At 45.1% G+C, this 21,842-nt stretch overlaps 1 protein-coding gene across 2 annotated transcripts in view; it reads right to left on the reverse strand.

The window, feature by feature from the left end:
• Nucleotides 1–21,842, reverse strand: part of SH3KBP1 (SH3 domain containing kinase binding protein 1) — a 336,298-nt gene that overhangs the window by 278,485 nt on the left and 35,971 nt on the right. The window contains exon 2 of one of the 2 annotated variants that reach the window (XM_068533267.1): nucleotides 9,055–9,212. In XM_068533267.1, the coding sequence (XP_068389368.1) occupies nucleotides 9,055–9,212 (158 nt within the window). Of the gene's footprint in view, nucleotides 1–9,054; nucleotides 9,213–21,842 lie in introns of those variants that run through there. The other variant, XM_068533269.1, reaches the window with a different exon arrangement.

Raw genomic sequence — 21,842 nt, forward strand, 5'->3', positions numbered from 1 at the left:
ATATGGTGATTTATTTTTCAGTTCTATAATTTCCATTTTTTTAATACCTCTAATTTTTGCTGAGATTTTCTAATTATTTGCTTGTTTCAATAGTGTTCGTAATTGCTCATTAAAGCATTTTTCTGATGGCTGCTTTTGTCAGACAGTTCCAACATCTGAGTCTTCCCAGTGTTGGTATCTGTTGATTGCCTTCTCATTTAAGTTCCAATTTTCCTGGTTCTTGGTATGACAGGTGATTTTTTTTTTTTTTTTTACTGTATCCTGGGCATTTGAGCTATTATGTTATAAGACTCTGGATCCTATTTAAATTTAGCAGGCACTGACCCTATTTAGATTAAGCATGTAGATCCTGGGCTACTTTTGTGGGCTGTGATGCCAATGACAGTTTAGTTTCCAGAGCCCTTGCAAGGCTATTCTGGTCTTCTTCATTTGTGTTACCTAGAGGTCACTCTGAAAACCTGGGTGGCATTTCACACTGTAGTTTATTTTCTCAAACTTTTTGGCACATTAATTCTGGTCAGATTCATGTATGTGTTGGTCAGGATTTTGCTCAAGATTTCCTACACGGGTTTAATGAATCCCTTTCTCCAGCTCCCTCCTCTGGAAGATCTTCCCCGCGATCTAGTGGAGAGGGTGAGGGGGGCCACTTACTACTGCTGCGCCCAGGGCAGAGGGTGAGAGTCCAGACTTCCCATTTGGTCTCCACTGACAATACGCCAGTAGGGAAGGAGCAAACTGCCCCAGATACAGTTTGCTATCTGTATTTTAAGCCACACACAACCAGGCTGGACTCTTATCTAGAGGCTCGGGAGGACAATCCACTTCCAAACTCACTCAGGTTGTTGGCAGAATCCAATTTTTGAAGCAGGAGGTCTGAGGTCTCCATTTCCTTGCTGGCTGCCAGCCAAGGTTTGCTCTCTGCTCCAATAAAGTTGCCTGTATGCCTTCTCACATGACCACTCCATCTTCAAAGCCACAAGTCCTCCTCACACTTTCAATCTCTCTGACTTCCTCTTCTGCCACTAGGCAGAGAAATTTCTCTTCTTTTAATGGCTCACGTGCTATGATTAAGCCCACCTGGATATCTCTCTTTTGTAAAGTCAACTGCACCATATAACATCACATTCACAGGTTCTGGGGATTCAAGGAGTGGAATCTTGGGGACCACTGCTAGAAATTCTGCCCACCTCACTACCACTGGGTAGAAGGCAGCGTTTAGTCCAGTGTTTAGTTAATCCAGAGTATCTGCAATCAGAATGTATAAATTCTAATGGACTCACATAGAGCAGTTTACATATTGGTACGTTGTTTTTGTATTTGTGGTACACATTTTTTTTTACAGTTTCCAGCATGGTTACGTTTCCTTATACATTCATAAAGGTACTTTAGAAATAACATAATATTTTCAAATGTAGAACTACAGGTCACAGGCTACCAAGCCTGCTTGAGAAAAGATATTAAAGAGGATGACACTGCCCATCAGTCCCATTGTACAAAAGGAGCGCCCAAGCTTCATCAAGCAGCAAGTCACATGAACTTTTAAAAATATTCCAAGGCCCCTACACCAACTCCTGCCCCTACTCCAAACTTCTGACGATGCAGTGTGCCTGGAGCAGGGCCAGACTGGACACTCAGTGGTTTAGGGCCCCCTGTGGGACCACCACACTATACAAGTTTTAAGTGTCCAGTAATGATCACAGCAACATCTTACATGGTTTAGATGTTGACCTGTTAGAAAGCTGGGGGTTGAAACACATGATTCCAAAGTCCCTTTCTAAGCTCAGATTCGATAATCCGGTCATTAAGAAGATAAAACTCCATTATGCATAATCAGCAAGATCAATTTGGTCAGGGGACCGCTCTCCCTGAGTCACAAGACACCCCTCCACACACACACACACACACACACACACACACACACACACACAATTTCCTGCGCTGCAAGTGACAAAACCTGAGGAATCTGCCAACTGGTGTGGCTTTTATTGGCAACACACTTGTCTTTAATTACTCCGGACCCTTCCTGGAGTACCATTTTTTATAACAGCATCTAACAGGCTCCAGTTGTTAGTTTTAAGATTTTGTTCCCTAAAAGAAAACTATATATTGAAAGTTTAAAGAATAATTCGAGTTGGAATTGGTTGTTTGCAAGGGCCCCATGGATGGGGAACAACTAGATAGTCACACAACTGGATTATTTACCACTCTTAGAAAAGACAACCAAGATCCTTCTGAAAAGCATATCCTAAACACCGCAAAATAACAAGCCTCCTTACAAATGAGTAAAATGAAATATTTTCCCGAATTGACTTGCTTTCAGAATTCATAGGACAAACAGCACCAGCCCATAAATCCAGGCAAAGATTGCTCTTTTGAGCTGAAATACCTGATTTCTGAAGAGAATCCTTTAAAATGCAGAAAACAAGTTCACAACCATGATTCTGAATATAGAATAGCAACCTGGAAATCTCTACTTGATGCCACTTGTAAAGTAACTTTGTAATTTTTTCTTAACTCAAGACTAGCAGGGGCTTCCCTGGTGGCGCAGTGGTTAAGAATCCGCCTGCCAATGCAGGGGACACGGGTTCGAGCCCTGGTCCGGGAAGATCCTACATGCTACGGAGCAACTAAGCCCGTGTGCCACAGCTACTGAGTCTGCACTCTAGAGCCCGCGTGCCACAACTACTGAAGCCCGTGTGCCTAGAGCCCGTGCTCCACAAGAGAAGCCACCGCAATGAGAAGCTCGCGCACCGCAACGAAGAGTAGCCCCCGCTCGCCGCAACTAGAGAAAGCCCGTGTGCAGCAATGAAGACCCAACGCAGCCAAAAGTAAAAATAAATAAAATTTTAAAAATGTGCAAAATATCGACAGGACACTCAGGGAAGGCAGGATGCAGCGGGTAATAATGGTGAGGGGCTTAACCCCATCAGAACAATTTGGACACCCAGATAGTGCTGCCTGCTTCAGCTCAGGGTCTAGCGCCAGTCTGCTCAAGTTCCAAAGTTTTCTGCTCCTCATAGCTTGTAAGTCTTTTAACCTTAAGATGCCTCAGTTATCTCTTCTAAAAAATGGGCATGATAAAAAAAAATGGTACCTATGCCATAGAGTGGTGTAAAGGATTTAATGAGATAAAGCATGTGAAGGGCTTAGGCTCATTCCTGCCTGGCGTAAGTGTTCAACAAATTTGATTCCTTATACACAGACAGACACGAGCAGATTATACATAATGCATACAAAGCCAGGCAGCCAGCAAGCCTGCAAGAGAATGTTGTCATTATTATTCCATAAAGTAACACAGCAATCAGGGCCAAAAGATAACTGTAGGTTCATTTAGCGTGTTCCAACAGAGCTGCCTGATGAATCCAGTCAAAACCCTCACAAGTGGCATTTTAATCAGGATCATATTTGCAGAACAGTGTCTAACATGTGCGCCCCAGAGTAAAGTGTGACCAAAGGCCAGGTCACAGGAGCTAACACTGTCCTCCTGTGGAAGAAGTTACATTCGTAACGATACCTTGTTCCATTTCAGGCGTCTCATTTGTGCTCACAGCCTCTGGTGCCAGCACGTCGCAGACGCCCCGTAAACGCTCCCTGAGGAGTTCGGCAGACCCCACCCCCGAGCACATCACCGCGACGTCGTGAGCAGGAGGAGGCTGGGCACGCTATGAAACACACCTGGAAAACGCGCGCCACCTTTCCAAGAGAGACAAGTACCTTGAAGACAATATCCCATATACTTCACAAAATCAGTGGCCCTTGGGGTGAAAAAGCAAAGTGAAACTGGATCCAAGAGATCTACTTCAGGGTCTCTGAGTATAGAATAGCAACTTGGAAATCTCTCCGTTATGCCACTTGTTGAAGTAAATTTGTGATTCTTTCTGAAATCAAGACAAGCAAAGTAAGCATGAGCTTTATCTCAGACGTGCAAATATGCAAAAGCCTCACCTTCCACCTCATCGATGAAAAAAATGACCATTTTCACCAGCCACTTTACACAAACACAAAAAAGGCTCTGGATACGCCAGACAGAGATCTAAAACACCTAGCAGATTAAAGCTGAGGCAATAGGAAACCGAGCTGAAAACTGTTACACTCAGCATAAGACCTGCAACTACAAGTAAACACACCTCGGCCTCCGACAAAGGGGCCTGTGGCTGCGGCGCGTGCTACGCGCACAGAGCGACTTAAAGATCAACAAGCACATTCTTTTAACCCCTGCTGCAGCTTCCTGCTTTCTACTCGAGAGCCTGGGTCCCACTGCCCCTCACCAAAGGTCGCCCCCCAAAGCAGGCAGAGCCGTGCGTGGCGGTCCAAGCCATGGGTTCAAGGCCTCTCTGCCTTTTGAAATTCCGTCGTCTGTCTGGATACATGTCAGGAGAACTCAGGAAAAGGCTGCTAATAAATCCTTTGCTGGACTCATGGCCACTGTTGTCTGCCTCTGAGGTAAGGTTCTGAAAGGGGGACACTGGTCAGTGAATCCAACATGGGGAAAATGAACCCCTGTGAAAGAGCCCACATCTGCCTCTCATTGCTGGCTGTCCTTCTGTTCTAGGTGGTAGTTTCAGGTCTCAGGAGGGCAGCCATTTTTTTTTTTAAATGAATGACTTTGAGGATTTCATCCTAGTGCCTCCTACTATTATATACCATATTATGGTCTATTGTGGTCTATGCAGAAAAGAATACCCACAACTTGGAAATGAAGCCAAAAATGATCATCGTGTGAACTTTTAATGTCATGCTGATCCATTTTCTAATAAGTGTGCCCCCCCGCACCCCAAAGGGTCATCTGATTCCCTCTGAAAACATAACCTGATTTAACCAACACTTTATTAGGACATTTTACAACTCTATAAAAGTCCGAGGATAACATGTAGAAAAACAATAAGGTACGCCATAGCCTCTTCTTCTTTTCTGGTAGAGATGATAACCCCAGAGGTTAAGACTTTACTGTCCTCTAAGACATGAACCCATTTTGATCTTCTTTGTCCTTTTTTTAAAAAATTTTATTGAAGTATAGTTGAATTTACAATGTTGTTTTCATTTTGATCTTCTTTGAACATTCCTTTTTCCAGGGACTTTTTAATCAGTTCCTCACATCCTCACTGAATCAGTTTTGTTATTATGCTAGTTCTCTCATTAGATGAGTTCAATAAACCTTTGACACATGCTCTCTATTGGCATGTTTTTAACAGTCTAAGAATGAGCCTTTGATAGTTCATGGGCCCAACAATCAAATGATCCCTGGGACATTGAGTTCTGTGCTTAAGGACCCCTCAGTGGTCATACTCAAAGGTCAACCATGCAAAGACCACCACACTCAGGCACAAATGAGGCCCCAGCACAGGTGGGACACCCCACCTCCACAGAGGCCACAGATTTAAACAGAGAAAAACATATATGTTGAAAGTGAGGGAGGGCAGTAATTCCACTCCTACACGTATATACACAAGAGAAATGAGTGCCTGTCTCCATAAAATACCCAAACTGGAAACAACCCAAATGTCCATCCACAGGAGAGTGGATAAACAAATTACAGTTTATTCATAAAATGGGATACTATACAGCAAGAACAAAGTACTGCTATACACAACAACATTTTGTTGTGCAAAAGTAGCCATGTATAAAAGAGCACATATTGTATGATTCCATTTACATGAAACTCCAGTACAGGCAAAACTAATCTATGATAACAGATTACCTATGAGAGGGGGAATGACTGGGAAAAGGCATGGTGGAACTTTCTAGAGGGACAGAAATAAAACTGATCTGGATGATGCTTACAGAGGCACGCACTTACATTAAAAAAAATTATCAAGCCATACAATTATGACTTCAACATTTTACTCTATGTAAATTGCACCTGGAAGTGAATAAATTTTTTAAAGGAGGAAGGATAAAGAAAAATGTATTCTAAAAGAAGTGGATGAGAGAGAGGTATAGAGAAGAAAGGGAAGAGGGATTTTAAGATTCTTCTTCTACATGTACAGTAAATAAATTAAATAAGAACTAACTAAATAAAAGAAAAAGAGGAACAAACCCAAAAGGCCATGGGGCCTGGTTGGGTACATTTATGGGTGCCAACAAATCTCAGCCCCAGAGGTGGCAAAGCCCAGGCATCTTCTTAACGATGGGGTGGCCGGACTGCCTGGTATTTTTCCTTTGAGAAATTGAGACAATACAGAGTTGCAGGTGGATACTGAATCCACACACTTTAGGAGATCAGGTTCATTTGGGACACTGATTAAGGATCCGATAAATGAATCAAGAAAATGCTTAAGGTAAGCTCTCTGACAGTGGTAACTGGCATAAAAGTACACAAATAAACAACGGGATGCCACAAGATTACCCAATTCAGTCTGGGGACAAATGATTCTTAAGCTAAATAAGGCATGTGTAAACCCACTTCCAAAACTGTGAACTTATGCCAATATGATTATTATTACCTAAAGATGTATTTTCAGCTTCTAGAACTCTCTACGGCAGTGTTCTTTATTGTTAAACTCTACGGCCTCCACCTACTGGATTTTCAATAATAGGCCTAAAACATTCCCAGTGGGTGAAGACTTGAAGAGAGACTCAGCCATCCGAAAGAAGAGAAGTTTCTTTTTCTGCCAAGTCTAACAGCCACAACTGGTACAGCCCCAGCCGGTCCTGTCACATCCTTTCTGGCCCAGGGGGAACAAGCACCTCCCAAGCATGAGACTTCCCCTCCCTGGAGGTGCTCTAGCCGAGGTGAGACAAGTGTTAGGCAAGGGCAGGGGCTTTCAGGCCAGGGGAGAGGGTCCCTTCCTTCACCACAGGGACAGCGGCACACTCGGAAGGTGGCCGGCCACATGCTAAGTGATTTCCACGCACTGTCTCCTCTAATCCTCAGACTAGCCTGATGAAGTAGTCGGGCTCGGGAGGGGGGAAAAACCCAGATGGCACACTCGAGTTAGGTAATCTGAGGTGGGATTAATAAAGAGACTTTTACAAAGTAGGTGAGGTAGAGAGACGCTCCGGGGCGGCAGCTGAGGGCTGGAAACAAGGGAGCCCCAGGCCTGCCGGGATGAGGGGAAAGGAATGCACAGAAGAAAGGGACTTGATGGGAGCAGCCACTACCTGGCGGAGGGACACAGCCAGACCCAGGCAAGCCTAGAGCAGGGAGCCGGCGGGATAACCCCTGACCTTGCTGGCCTCCCTCCCGCCATCTCCCACCAGCCTCCCCTTGAGACAAAGCCCGTGGGCCACCGTGGGGCAGGACCCGCTGCCGTGGCCCACGCTGGCCCAGCCCAGGGCTGAGCGAATGGAGAGGGCTGGATAGAGGTCCTGGCAGTGAAGCACATCACTCCCCTGCTCACAGTGACGAGCTCCTGTTCCCCGGCGCTCCTGGGGCTCTTCCCGCGCTGCCCTCCCTGCCCTGGCCTCCACAAACACTTATGGTGCCCCGGCCCTGAGCAAAGGCCAACCTTGAAGTTTCAGAGTCTGTGGATTTGTGGTTTGGAATAAGCCAACAGGACACATTAAAGGCTTCCAAAGCAGGGCCCACCTTCTAAACTGGAGCTGGAGTCCCTTCCCCTTCCCACGATCCTCCTCCCTCTTTCCGACAGTCCTCCCCTCCTTCCCACGGTCCTCCCCTCTCACTCCTTCCTCCTTCATCTTCACTGCAAGCTTTGCCTCTTTTATCCAGAAAAGTCCCCCTTCCAACCCAGAATTTGGCTCAACTTCAAGGATGGTCCTTGTCCCCAAATTGGGGATTTTGTTTGGAAGGGCAAAAGAATTCACCCTCATTTACACATCAGTAGACTCAACCCAAGGGGACCCAGATGTGAGGCTTTCCTCCTCTTAAAATGGGAGAGAGAGGGCTGCCAGGTTCAACTGTAGTCCAAGAAAAAATGTCTATCCTCCCACGACTGTTCACAGAAAGCAAGGTTTATCAGCATGTAACCCACAAAACTCTCCCCAGCTTTCTGCACACCAAGAAGAAAGAACAAGGAAAAAGTTAGCAGGATCCTCTGAGGCAAGATCCTGAAGAAAGATGAAACTGGCTTTCTATTTGTTCTAGACTGGGGGCGGGGGGCGGGGTACCGGTAGAGGGCCCAGGGGGTGAAGCCTGGAGAATATCACTGTTCTTCCTCAACAACCCCCTTCCATAAAACCCTCCCATGTAGCTCACATGGCTCTTTAAGGGAGGCACCTGCTTCTCTGGGGCCAGCGTCCCCTACACCACCTGCCCCCCACGGCCCCAGGTCTCAGGCATGGTCTGGTGCCACCGGAACTACATCAGGAGCCCCGGGGATTCCTGCACGCAGCCCTCCCCACCAAGAACAGGCCCACCTGGTCCAGCGCTGGGCGGGAAGGATACAGTCCAGGGACTTTTTAGACCCACTTGGTATTTCCCTCTGGGATCAGCCTGCAGGTGATTTCCCGCCCCCCCCCCCTTTTTAACCTAATTCCCACTATTATTTACAACTGTGTGGTATGAAATTTCTTAACATGACTGAGTTACATTTTTGTAATTAACCCTTCTGCAGAGAGCATAAATTTCAAAACCTTACTGAAAAAAATAGATTTTACTCAATGCTTCATGGCCATAAAGGGGAAAAGGAAAATAATACCGCTCCTATCAAAAAAGCAATATGATACAAAGGTAGAAACATGGCAGAATTGGAATTCTGCATTTAGTCTGACTGCTACTTGATTTAAGTGGTCAAAACTGAGTTTCACCTCCATTTTGAATGGAATGGTAAAGGGCAAGAGTCTTTGAAACTATCAAAGCATATAAACAAGTCCACAAATAAAACAATTTGACAAGCTTGACATTTTTCCAGCATTTTCTAAGTGATACACAGTTTGGAAAGAGAACATTCCGGGCCTTAAGAAAGTGATTTCAAAACAAGTACCCCCCGATATCAAGGGCAAAGCTATACGTGCTCCTCTTGACAGCATCCAAGAGGTCAAGCTGTCATCTCATCCTCTTAAAGAGTCCCATGAAATTCCTCCGCAAGTGCCACCACAGCTTTGGTCAGTAGAACCCACACAGGAGACAGGAAAAGGGTTTCGCTTTGTACTCACTCTTACAAAGTTGTCAGGGAACAAACCTCTCCTGCCATTGATCTGTCCCTCCCACCAGCCTCCATCCTCCTTCCTGATGTTGGTGATGATCTCACCCACGGTGATCGTCAGCTCATCGTCGTGCTGGGCCTGGTAGTCAAACTCCACTATGGCCTCCACTGGAAGGAACAGGGACCAAACAAAAACAAGAACAAAACAAAACAGCACTTTAGATCAGATGTTGGAGAAGTCCAAAGCCCAGCAGCCCTGGAAGGTCAGGAAAGTCATATTCAAGGGGCTTCCCCTCTACCAATACTTAAAATAACAGGGCCACACACGGTTGCCCGACTTTGGTTAACCTGAGGCCTGTAGCACAGAAACCACAAAGTGCTGGTCTGCGGTCAGGCACAGGCAGAGTGGCCTACAGGTCTCAGGGCCAGCAGGGGCTTCAGAGGGGAAACCACACAATGACAGAAGGCCAACAACACTTGTGCACCACCCCGCCCCCAGACGGAGTCCAGCATCATTTCCCCAAGCGCAGAGGTGGCAGATAACTACAGGTGCAGGTTTGGCTCTCAGATGCTCTCTCCTTCACCAAGGCTAGGTGATGCTAACCTCTCTGGGCCTCAGTTGTGCAAAATGTGGGTGATGATCATTCCCACCCTACAGAGATAATGCCCGCCTCTCAGTGACAACTCGTGTGAACACAGCCGATACAGAGGGCCCCGCCAGCCCAACCAACAACTCAGACCGCTCACATCTGCGGGCACAACTGCCTTCACGACAGATGGCTTCTTAGGCAGCAATACCATTTTAAACTGTTCTCCCAATCCACGGTGATTTTGTATACTTGGTAATAGATGGAGGCAACGGATGAGGCAGACGGGTCTTCTGGTACCGATGCAAATTAGCAGGGCCAACCAATCCAGAGGCTGGTTAGTTTATCTATACATGGATTAAACAACTCATGTAGTCTTTGGGCCTCACCTCATGCCCACCTCAATCAGTCAATCTCCTGTCCTTTTCCTTTTTTATTTGCAGCTTGATATGAATGAATGGATGGATGGACGGACGGACGGACGGACGGATGGACAAAGGGCAAATGAATAAATACAAGGGTAGTGAAAATTAGGTGTAACCCCAAGCAGCGAATTAGCAACTTAGAAATTACAGTAAAAGAATGGAAGTTGAAAAGTTAAGTGAGCTCTATAAAGAACACATACGCAAGAATGAACTCAAAATGAATCATAGGCCTGAATGTAAGAGCTAAAACTGCAACATTTTAATAAGAAAGCATAGGAGGAAATCTTAGTGATCTTGGGTTTGGCAAAGATTTCTCCAATGGGGCTTTGGTGGCGCAGTGGTTAAGAATCTGCCTGCCAATGCAGGGGACACAGGTTTGAGCCCTGGCCCGGGAAAGATCCCACATGCCACGGAGCAACTAAGCCTGTGCACCACAACTACTGAGTCTGCACTCTAGAGCTCGCGTGCCACAACTACTGAAGCCCACGCTCCCAGAGCCCATGCTCCGCAACATGAGAAGCCACTGCAATGAGAAGCCCGCGCACCGCAACGAAGAGTAGCCCCTGCTCGCCGCAACCAGAGGAAGCCCGCGCATAGCAACAAAGACCCAACACAGCCAAAAATAAAAATAAAAAATAAATAGATGTATATAAAAAAAAAGATTTCTACAATAGGAGACAAAAAAAGCCCAAATGACTTTTACAAATTCAATATATTGGGGTAGGTTTTCCAGGAAAAAGGTTGGTAGGTGAGTGGGCTCCTTGTCAAATGCACTTTGCATATCCATTAGGGATAAATTCCCAAAGTGTTTCCAGATCAGACGACCCCATCCACCCAGACTGGTGTGCTCACCTTGTCCACTCATAATGTCAGCTAACCCAGACAGTTCATAAGCAACTCAAAGCAGAAGTTCCTTTCCGAGATTATTTTTTCATTCCAAAATTAGCTGGCTGACTCTGCTGTCAGAAATCTGCCCAGGCTGAAGTTGAGCTGTGAACCATTTTCATCACTTATCAACAGAAAGGAGAAGCCTAAGAGCATAAACAAGGCAACCTTTTCAGATTTCTCCTGGTTCCTGACAAGTACAAAGGCAGAAACACTCCAATTTTCTTGTATCATATTCTCACCCCAGCAGTTAAAATGAGTCATCATAACAATCAGAACCAGGTCGATTAAAAAGCAGCTTTCTTCAAATTACCTAGACATGGATCTATTGAAGCTTTGCTATCGGAACGGAGATTACAGTAACCACTGTTTATGTGCCAGACACTTTTCCTGCGTTATCTCACTTAATCCTCACAGTATTATGATGCCCATCTTCCCAATTAAAGAACCTGAAGCTTAGCAAAGCAGTTAAGCTTATTTTCTGAGCCAGTGCCCTCCAAACTGGGATGCACTCACTTCAGGAATTAGTTAACATGATGAAAAAAAAAAAATGAGAACATCTATTCATTTTGTTTTCATTTTAAAAAGAGAAAAATTCAACTTCTCTAACGTTCCATTTGCAGAATGACACCAGCTCCATCATCCAGCCTGTAGGTCAGGCAGTCAGGGGTGCTCGGAGGGCATGGAGCAGCCTGAGGGACAGCTGCGCCCCCTAGACAAGGGCGCCGCCAGTGCCAGCTTTCAGCTCCATGCGGCGCCCTGCAGTTCTGGGAGGCCTCTTGGTAGAGCCTCTTTATGACTATTACCCCTTTTAACTAAAATCACCCTCACTAAATGGATGAGAGACTTGAGAAGATTTGGGTAAAGAAAGTAGGGGTTGTAGATAATGCTCAACACACGACCAAGTCAACAAGAAAATGGTGGAGCTGCCACTTCAGCCCCTGGGTGGGAACTCTTTGTCAGCCATGTTGGGGGGGTGAACACGAGGACAAGCCAATCAGCACAAAACACTCTGAGTTATCAAGATAATTTGTAATATGGGTTTTCTCCCACCCTTGATATAGGTTTAAGTTACCTAATTATAATATGGAACTATTGGGTTTAGCAAGATATTTAAAACTATGTACCTGAGCCATGAAGACAAATGTCCATTTTTCACCAATGTCTAAAATCATATAATAGTCAATCTTATGCTTTCCATAAGTTCATTAAACCTAATAATAAATATTTAGAAGCTTCTTTTGGGTTTTCTTAATCAACTAGTACAGCAATATATGTACATGATCTATAAATAAATATATGTATGGAGATAGTCATTTTTTTAAACAACAGGTATTATTTTTTTTTTTTAAGAAGAAAAGGCTTGGAATACTGACCTAGGCTCCCCAAGGCTGATCCTATTTTAGTACTTAGAGATGAAAGCTCATAGTTTTTCTGATGGGGACAGAAAATCGCCCTAAGTGGAGTTGGAGGGAAGCAGCACATGGGGCCTGCCTGAAGGAGAGGGGGGAGGAATCTGGTCAAGGGTCCATCTCGACGCTGAACTTAAACCCTGTGTACTCTGGGGAACTCAGAACCCCATGCACTTCCAGCACACAACCTTGCTTCTCCTTTCCTCAACAGCAAGTCTCATTTTCTGCATTCTGCACGTGGGCTCTATCAAGGTAAAGCTGGAAGAGGGCAAAGGAATCTGCTTCAAGAAGATAGGTCCTAAGAAATAAACAGCTGCTGCCTGTTGTTGGAAACTGGAGAGAAGCACATCCTGGGTTTGCTTCCATCTCCCTCTTATGAGGAGTCCAAGAACACAGCTTAACTGATGGCTGCTAGAAGTAAGGCTGGGGATTAGGGACTGGGGACTCAGGGATATATAAAGCATAACTGCATAATTTTCAAGTCTTCCCAATATCCTATTGAGCTGGTCTTTCCTGATCTACCCTTCCTTTAAACTCCTGGACACTTCATCACATGCACTCCGCCTGCCTTCTGGGCACAACCCGGCCCTACGTGCCTCCTAGCTCCTTCCTGGCTCATCCAGCCCCCAAGCCTCCCTGGGCCCTGGTACTGAGGCAATTCCACACTGTGGTGGCTGCATGGGTGTCTCGCCCTCCCAGTGAGCCTCTAAATGTCTTCTGGGTACAGATCTCCCTTAGTTCTGTCGTGACCCCTACGAGCATCCCTGACATACAGTAGGTACTCAACAAAGCCTTGAGAAACTGACGGTTCAGCGTGCATTTGCATTTTATAATGGCAGATAGTTCTCTGCCCAACAAAGATGCTACTAAAATGCCAAGTGTCAATCACATTTTTGCAAATTGAGTCAGATCTTCAGTGCACTAAGGGAGCTTGCTATTTAAAGGATCCTGCGGTTAATTCTTTTGTAACATGAATAATCACTTCCTGCTTTACCTTTCCTGTCAAGAAGAATTTTTACATATCAGGTTTCTCTAAGAGAAGGAAACCTATGTATGGCTTTATTAAGAGCTCACAAAACATGAGGCTATGTCTCTCCTACCCCTTCTAAGGGCTCTTCCTGTGTCCCTTGTAAGCCTTTGAAAGGTTTAGAACTTTGCTGTCCACTAAAGTGTCACCTGCCACATGTGGCTATTGAATACTTGAAGGCTGGCTCGTCCAAATTGAGACATGCTGTAAAATACGCAGCAAGTTGCAAAGACTTATGAGGGAAAAAAAAGAATGTAAAATATCTCGTTAATTTTTATATTGATTGTATGTTGAAATGATCCTATTTTAGATATGCTGGGTGAAATTCTTCAGTTTCATTTCAAGCATTATTCAAATTAATTTCACTTGTTTCTTCTCCCTTTCTGAATGTGGCTACTAGAACATTTAAAATCGCTTCTGTGGCCCGTATTATGTTTCTATTTTACAGAGATGCTTTAGGATAATACTTGACAGACAGGAGCTCTAGACCTCACACAGCACAAACACAGTCGAAATATTCACAAGAGCCCATGAGAAAGTGTGTGGCCCCAAAACCCATTTCCTTGCCTTCAGGAAGCTGCAGGTAGCTGCAGCAAGGATAAAACCCGACCTACAATTTTTTTTAACAGTACCCTTTGGGAAACTACCTCTGGGCATGAGCACAAAATTAAAACATTAAGCTAAATAAAATATAACAGAGGTGTAATTAGGCCAACAGTAAACAAAATCCCATATTTAAAGACACCATAAATTACAAAACTTAAGGGTGTCTCCCTGTCAGAAAATACCACCCTCCAGCTGCCTGCCTCCACAAGTCGGCTCCAGCTACCATCGCTGCAAAAGCCAAAGCCACAGTTAACCCGAGGGCACAGAGAGACAGAGGCAGAGCCAGAGGAGATAAGAGATCTGCCTCGAAATGCAAAATGCTTCAACCTCCCCATCTCCGCCTTCAAACCTGCTGGGATGTCTCCTCCCCCCAGAGATGAAATGGGTGGTTTTAACCGTCGGTTGGCTAAGCCAGCTGCCAAGCAGCTTCTCACGGGGGCAGACTTCTCACAGTGGCGGTGGCATTTCAGAGGCCCCGCTCTGTGACCGGCCCCTCCCCACCTCTGTGCACTGAACTTGATCTCTCCCGGGAGCTCACCACAATGCGTGAGCGTTCACGGCGGCTCATTCCAATCAGACTATGAGCTCTTGCTGGGAAAAGCCCTTCTCTTTTTCAGGATTCCACCTCCCTTGGCCAGCATCAAGTTTTATTCCAGCCCTCTGATTGAAGAGAGCAGATACAATGAAGAAGTAATTTTTCTTTTTTTCTTTCAGGATAGATTTTTTTTTTAATTGGAGTATAGTTGCTTTACAATGTTGTGTTATTTTCTGCTGTACAGCAAAGTGAATCAGCTATACGGATACATGTAATTTTTCACCAAGAAAGATTTCACCAAAAAAGATCACAACTGCTGGTCATTAGAGATAGAAAGCACATGAGTTATCATCTCGTCAAACCCTTTTCTTAACCTTACAGATGAGGAACTGAGGCCTGGAAGGTTCCATGACTGAGGCTTACAGAGCTAAATAATGGCAGCATCAAGACTAGGACTAAGCTCTCCCATCTTACAGTCCAGGTGAGAGAAGGGAAAATCTAAAGGAAAAAGGAAGGAAAACTGAGACCATGAGGTCCAGACTTCCACACCGTTGGCCTTTTTTCCTTCGGTCTTTCACCCACTGCATAGTTTGCAGGATACCCGGAAAAAAGTACACCGGTCAGGAACCTATGTTCAAATCTACAGAAACAGAAAACAGATGAGTGGTTGCCTAGGGCTGGAGTGGGAACGGGGCCTGACTGCAAAAGGCTACGAGACGTCTTTGGGGGGGACGGAAACGTTCTAAAATTAAATTCTGGTGAGAGTTTCACAATGCTATAAATTTACTAAAATCATTGAACTGTACACTTAAAATGGGCAGAATTTTATACCTCAATATAGCTTTTAAAAATACAGAGTTTGTGTAATGTATATTTTGGAATTATGAGTGTAGAGATTCACGCATCGAGGTGGCTGCCTGTATCTGTGTCCCAGGGAGAAACCATCCCCACTCGGGGAGGGGAAGCCGTTTGGGGGACTTTCCCCTCCCTGATGAGATACAGTCTGATGGGACTGTCCATCAACATGCCCTGCCCGCTGCCAGCACAGGACTCAACTATGTGGCACAGCAGCAGCTGTGACAAAGACTGGAACCGGCTGCGGCAGATCCCCCGGCAGGGCCCCCAGATGAGGCAGGGATCCCCGGGGCTGCCTGGGTGCCATCTTTCCCAGACCTGATCCTCCAGCTTTTCCTTCCACCCTGTAAACCAGCCCGTAGCCTTCCAGTAAATCCTCTTCCCTATTTTAGTTAAAGGAGAGTTGGTTTCTGTTGCTTACGGCCAGAGAACCCGAATGGATACACTCAAGCATCAACTTTTTTTTTTTTTTTTTAATTTTTTGGACTTGCCGGCAGCACGTGGGATCTTAGTTCCCCGACCAGGGATCGAACCCATTCCCCCCGCAGTGGAAGCACGGCGTCTTAACCACTGGACCACCAGGGAAGTCCAAGCATCGACTTTTTAAAAAACCAGACTCTTCCCAACACGAGTCTGCACGAAGCCCAGTTCTCATCAGCTCATTCTTTCTCGGTAGTGTCAGGGCTAAGGGTTTGGGGATCTGAACTTCCCAGGTGAGGACCACAGGCGCTGCAGGGCTTTCAAGTCCAACAAAGCTGACCTTGACACCAGCCATGTTTTCCTTTGGTGTCTTCACAAACACACCACTAAGGGGCACCAGGCCAACAAGGGGGTCACTCCTAAGGCCTGAAACTTAAAAACTGAGTGTTAGCTCCCCCGAGGAAGATAGGCTCAGAACGCAGACCTCAGTGAACAAAGAGCCACTGGGCCTGAACTCTCTCCCTGGGTAGGAGGCAGCAAACCGTTGTCTATGGCGGGCCAGGAGCAGCTCCCAGAACTGGGCATCAGCAGGGAAGTGGAAAAGAGAGAAATCAAGATGAGAAAGGAGAAACCCAGCTGTGAGAGACGAACGAGGCCCACCACCAGCTGCCACAGCCAGCACTAAGGCCACTCCTGTCACACTGCTTTCTAGAACAGCCCAAGGAACCCAGGCCTCCCAGCCCATCTCCCCCCCTCTTGTCATCTCTAAGTGTCTTTACAGAGGATGTGAGGTGGAAGAGAAAGAGCACAGGCTTTGGAGCCTGGGAGGCCCGGGAGTGAATTCCAGCTTAGACATTCACTAGCTGTGTGACATGAACCCGGATACCTCGCTTGAGTTCACCTCCTTTGTGCTTAAAATTGGGAGATGATCTATCCACTGGGTAGCTGCAAGGAGAAGGGACGGTGCCTGTAAACTCCTGTACACAGAAGCTGCTCCACGAACGACAGCCACTAGTCCCACCGGCCCTTCTCATGCTGTGCTGTGGCGGTTTCCCTGTGCCTGTCCTCCCTGTCTGCCCCCTGGAATGGGAGCCCTTAAAGGGCATACCTGAGTGTCCCCACCCCTCACCTGGCACAAAGTAGGTGCTCAGTAAATGTTGGTGACTGAGTACATGTCCGGAGAAAGTGTGACCCCCCAAAACAGAGCTAATCACTCAGCACAATGAAATGCAGTTGCCACTGGGAGCCTAGTTGTTTGGCCGGAAGGCTAGAGAAAGTCCAAGATCGGGATGACCAGACAGCCACAGAACAAGTATGGCGCACTGGGCCAAGCCGCTTGAGTGCTACTGGGATCAGCCTCAACTCCATCCCCACCTCTGCCATGACCGGACCACTGCCCCTGACAGCAGAAGGGCACTGGATGAAAGCTGAGAACGGGATGCAGGGCCAGGGCTGGGCCGGGCCGCCCCGCTCCCTCAATGCGGAAGCGTTTCACAAAGCCAGGGGTTAAGTCCCTCACAGCCTGCGCTAGGAAGCCTACACCTCACCAGGGCCTCACCCAAGGAGCTAAGAACAATGAGTTATTAAACACTTCCCGACTAAAATTAACCCTTGCACACCTCATGCACAGCTCTCTTAAGAGCATGCATTAGACAGACTGGATGAGGATAAGTCAGCCAGAAAAAGACTCTTTAAGTGAAAAAGGAAACACAGAGAAAGTGTGCAGATGGTTTTGCAGGTTAAAAAACAAAAGTGAAGACTAAAGACAATTGATTAGAGTTAGATAAGCCTGTACAAAGAAGGACTCTGCATAAAGTCATGGAGGGGAAAATAAACTGCCTCTTAGAAAACCAATTTTGTAAAAAGTCAGTTAAATCAAAATGGTTTAGCCACTTAAAGAAAACAGAACCTTTTTTTAAGCAAAAGAGAGAAAGCACATGAATGTTGCTTTCTATAAATATTTAACAGTTTTAAGTAATAAAATGGCTTGAGGATAAGTAGAGATGCTATTTTTTTTCCCTGACTTTATAATGACAGCCTGGTTCTCAGACTCAAAGGAGATCCAAAGATAGGTACCTGATTCCAGAGTGACCCCCTATTTTCCCCAGTGAGAAGATCCAAAAGGTTTGGGGCCAACCAAACTTTAAAAGAGAAGATGAAACAGTCAAATGTCTGCTTGTACTATGTATTAATTTAATTAGAGATTACATAAAATAAAATACTCAGAAAATATTGCTTTTGGGACTTCCCTGGTGGCGCAGTGGTTAAGAATCCGCCTGCCAATGCAGGGGACACGGGTTCGATCCCTGGTCCGGGAAGATCCCACATGCCGCGGAGCAACTAAGCCCGTGCGCCACAACTACTGAGCCTGTGCTCTAGAGCCTGCGAGCCACAACTACTGAGCCTGCGAGCCACAACTACTGAGCCCGCGCGCTACAACTACTGAAGCCAGGGGCCCTAGAGCCCACGTGCCACAACTATTGAGCCCACATGCCCCAACTACCGAAGCCGGAGCACTCTAGGGCCCCTGTACCGCAACTACTGAAGCCCGCGCGCCTAGAGCCCGTGCTCTGCAACAAGAGAAGCCACAACGATGAGAAACCCACACGCCGCAACTAGAGAAAGCCCGCGCACAGCAACGAAGACCCAATGTAGCCCCCCCCCCAAAAAAAAAACAGAAAATGCTGCTTTTCCCCCAACACCCACTCTTTTCAGGAACCGATTTTATTCAACAGACACTACATGGATTGTTGAGACACGATTATGGATAAGGTATCTAAAAGGTTTGCTTGAACTTCTTTATTAAAAATTAATTTATATTAATTTATAGAGCCCTAAAGTGCAAGATCCTCTGTAAGAACTGTAAAAGAATACATGATGGGGGCGGATGGGAAACCGGCTTCAGAGTTGGACACGTGTGAAAGAAGAAAGGCAAAAGCCTTTCCGTTGATTTCAGTGTAGCTAAGCTGAATCAGCTTTAAGAGGCAAGAATGTTTAGAAGAGTGGAGAACAAGGTCAAAAGGAGGGAAGTGAAGAGGATTCCAGAGAAAAACATGGTCAGTCTGCCCGGGGGGCGGGGGGGGGTGGTGGGGGGTTGGGGGCGAGGGCTGAGTCACTGCCTGGCTTTCTGTTAACGAGAAATGTACTGTCTGGTAAGGGAGAAAGTAGACAGAGAGGTGACAGGAAACCACAGCGAACCTTTGCTGCCGAGTTAGTGCCCCTCTTCAGGCTTTGTTTATACCCCAGGTATAATAATCCTGCTAAACTGTGAGCCCCTGGAAGGCAGAAGGGAAGTGTAAAGCTGAAGCTGTGGGTCTCCTAAAAGAAAAGTCGCACTGCCCACCGTATCTTCCTCCCTCAAGTGCTGAGCTGACTGGCCCCATCAGTCACTCAAGAAATGTTTGTTGTTGAGTGGGGAGAAATTTACCAGGGTATTTTGACAAGAAGCTGAGAATCCAAGAAGATGGGATCTGAGACAAAGGCACAGGGCTGAGAGCAGAAAATAACAGCAAAACAGCAGCTCTTCAAAGCAGTCTAGAGTTTCAAACTGTCAGAAGCATAACTACTTTGAACTCCCCAACAGCCAAGTGGGAGATAACACCTAGAGCATTTGCAACACCATAACGTGTAGGTTTTTTGGGCTGGCACATTTCATGGTTTCATACATGATGTTATACAGTAATTGTGACTCTTTCCACACTATAACCACCAACAGTTTCCAGGTCTTTTTGATTGGCATGTTTAATAGTAGGACAACAATTTGAATTGAAAGTTGCTAGTCAAGTATCCACTTCAAGAACATTCTTAATCAACTAAATTATACTTTGTCACGATATCAGAAAACCACTTAGTAAGTATGCATCGTAGATTAACAAAAAATGGAAGTAAAGGTAAAACCCAACATTTTTCTTTCCTTTGAAGGTTATAATTTAAAGTTGGACAAACAGAAAAAATACCTAAATAAACTGGACTGAGGCTTAAAACTGTGGAAACCTTTTCCAAAACTGAAACATGAGGTTAATAAAAATAAAGAAAACTAAAAGGATCAACTTCCCCACATCAACAGACTTCTAGGATGATCTGAGTAGATCAATGTGTAATTTTTTTCAGAAATAATTACATTGTCTCTAAATATTATTTTTCATTTTTTAAAAAAAGCCAGGAAGCCTTGGAGAAATGGCTGATTCCAGGTCTGGGCAGGAAAGGTGACAAGCCTGAAATGTTTTGGCATACAAACATCTTGTCAAAAACAAGAAACATCTTGTCAAAGCAAGGAAGCCATCAAAGACTAACAGAGTCATGTCAAAAGAATTCAGAACTGAAGGAGAAAAGGCTCCCCCACTCGCCACAAATGGGACAATATGACTATCAGTAAGAGTAACTGCAGTGGATTGAAACACATCAAATAGGTTCCATGTCTCAAATTGATACATGTTAATGTGAATCTATGTTGCAGAGTGATTTTTTTTTTTTTAAATCAAGGCTAGGGAATCGACTCCCTGTTCTGAAAAGTGGTAAATTCAGGGAAAAAACCAAACATTTATCCTGCTTTTTCCATATGAATTCAGGATAACCGAATTGTTGATGAGGAGAAACTTCTCTTTACAGGAGTATTCTGGCCAGTAAGTGAAGAATGAATGAGAGAATTAGACAATCGACATTTCGCAACATCTAATGTAATCAAGGACATGGGCAATGGTCACTAACGGCTGCTAACATTACAAAAAGCGAGACAACCAGGCTTCGAGAGCCTCATGAGGGAAGTACACACCATTCCCATACCGTGCACTTGCCAACGAACGGAACCTAAGTCAGATCAACCTCTGGACTTACTGCCAGTTTATAGGGAGGACAGGGGCCCAGGAAGATGTTCAATGGCTCCCGAAAGTACAGTCAACCAAATCCAGACTGTAGGAAACTCCACAAGCAAACACGACTTAGTTTCTTCAACAACAACAACAACAAAATTGCAAAGGAAAAAGAAAAGAGACGGGAGAACCTAGATTAAAAGAGACTCAGAGACGAGCAACCAATTAGAAAGTTCAGACTTCCAAATCCAGATTCAAACAAACGCCTTTTGAAATATTTTAACTATGTGTAATAATTGGACATTTGAACTGGCTGCCTGATGATAAGGAAACATTGTTAGTTGTTTTAAGTGTAAAAATGATACTGTGATTATGGTTTTGAAAAGAGTCCTTATCTTTAAGAAATACATGCTGAAACACTTCCGGATTGTTAAAATGCTCTAAATGTGCAAGGAGAAGAATAATGTTCTACACTGAACCTAAAAGGTGAAGAGAAAAATCTTAATGCTGGTGTAACCTGAGCTGGTGTAATCAGTAGTTTCACAAGTGATTCAGCTAACCATGTTATACACAGCAATGCACCTGAAAAGGAAGATGGGGTTTATAAAGGCAACAAGACATTAAAAGTGTGTGTGTGTGTGTGTGTGTGTGTGTGTGTGTGTGTGTGTCTGTGTGTGTATACCTGAATTTGTTATTAAGGGCACTAAGTATCTACAGATATTTTTAAATAAACAATTGACCCAAAAGTATTTTTCCTTTTTAGTGCTACAGTTTACTCTCTGTGAATAATTATAAAATATACCTCCAGTAACCAAAACTGTGATTCTCTCCCTGCAAGACATGCTTTGTAAGAGAAATCCTGAGGCAGCTGGGACGTAAACTGTTTACTTTGGAGGGTGTACAATGCTTAATCCTAATTCCTTTGTTAAGATATACTTTCAACTACTTAATACAATAAGCAACAAGCACCATCAAAAGTGTGTTTTAAGACTTGTGGTTGCCAAGGGGGAGGGGGTGAGGGAGAGGGATGCACTGGGAGTTTGGGGTTGGTAGATGCAAACTATTACATTTAGAATGGATAAACAACAAGGTCCTCCTGTGTAGCACAGGGAACTATATTCAATATCTTGTGATAAACCATAATGGAAAAGAATATTAAAAAAAGAATGTATATATGTATATAGCTGAGTCACTTTGCTGTACAGCAGAGATTGGTACAACACTGTAAATCAACTATA

Source organism: Eschrichtius robustus, chromosome X (assembly GCF_028021215.1).
Source record: "Eschrichtius robustus isolate mEscRob2 chromosome X, mEscRob2.pri, whole genome shotgun sequence".
In the NCBI taxonomy this organism is placed as follows: domain Eukaryota; kingdom Metazoa; phylum Chordata; class Mammalia; order Artiodactyla; family Eschrichtiidae; genus Eschrichtius; species Eschrichtius robustus.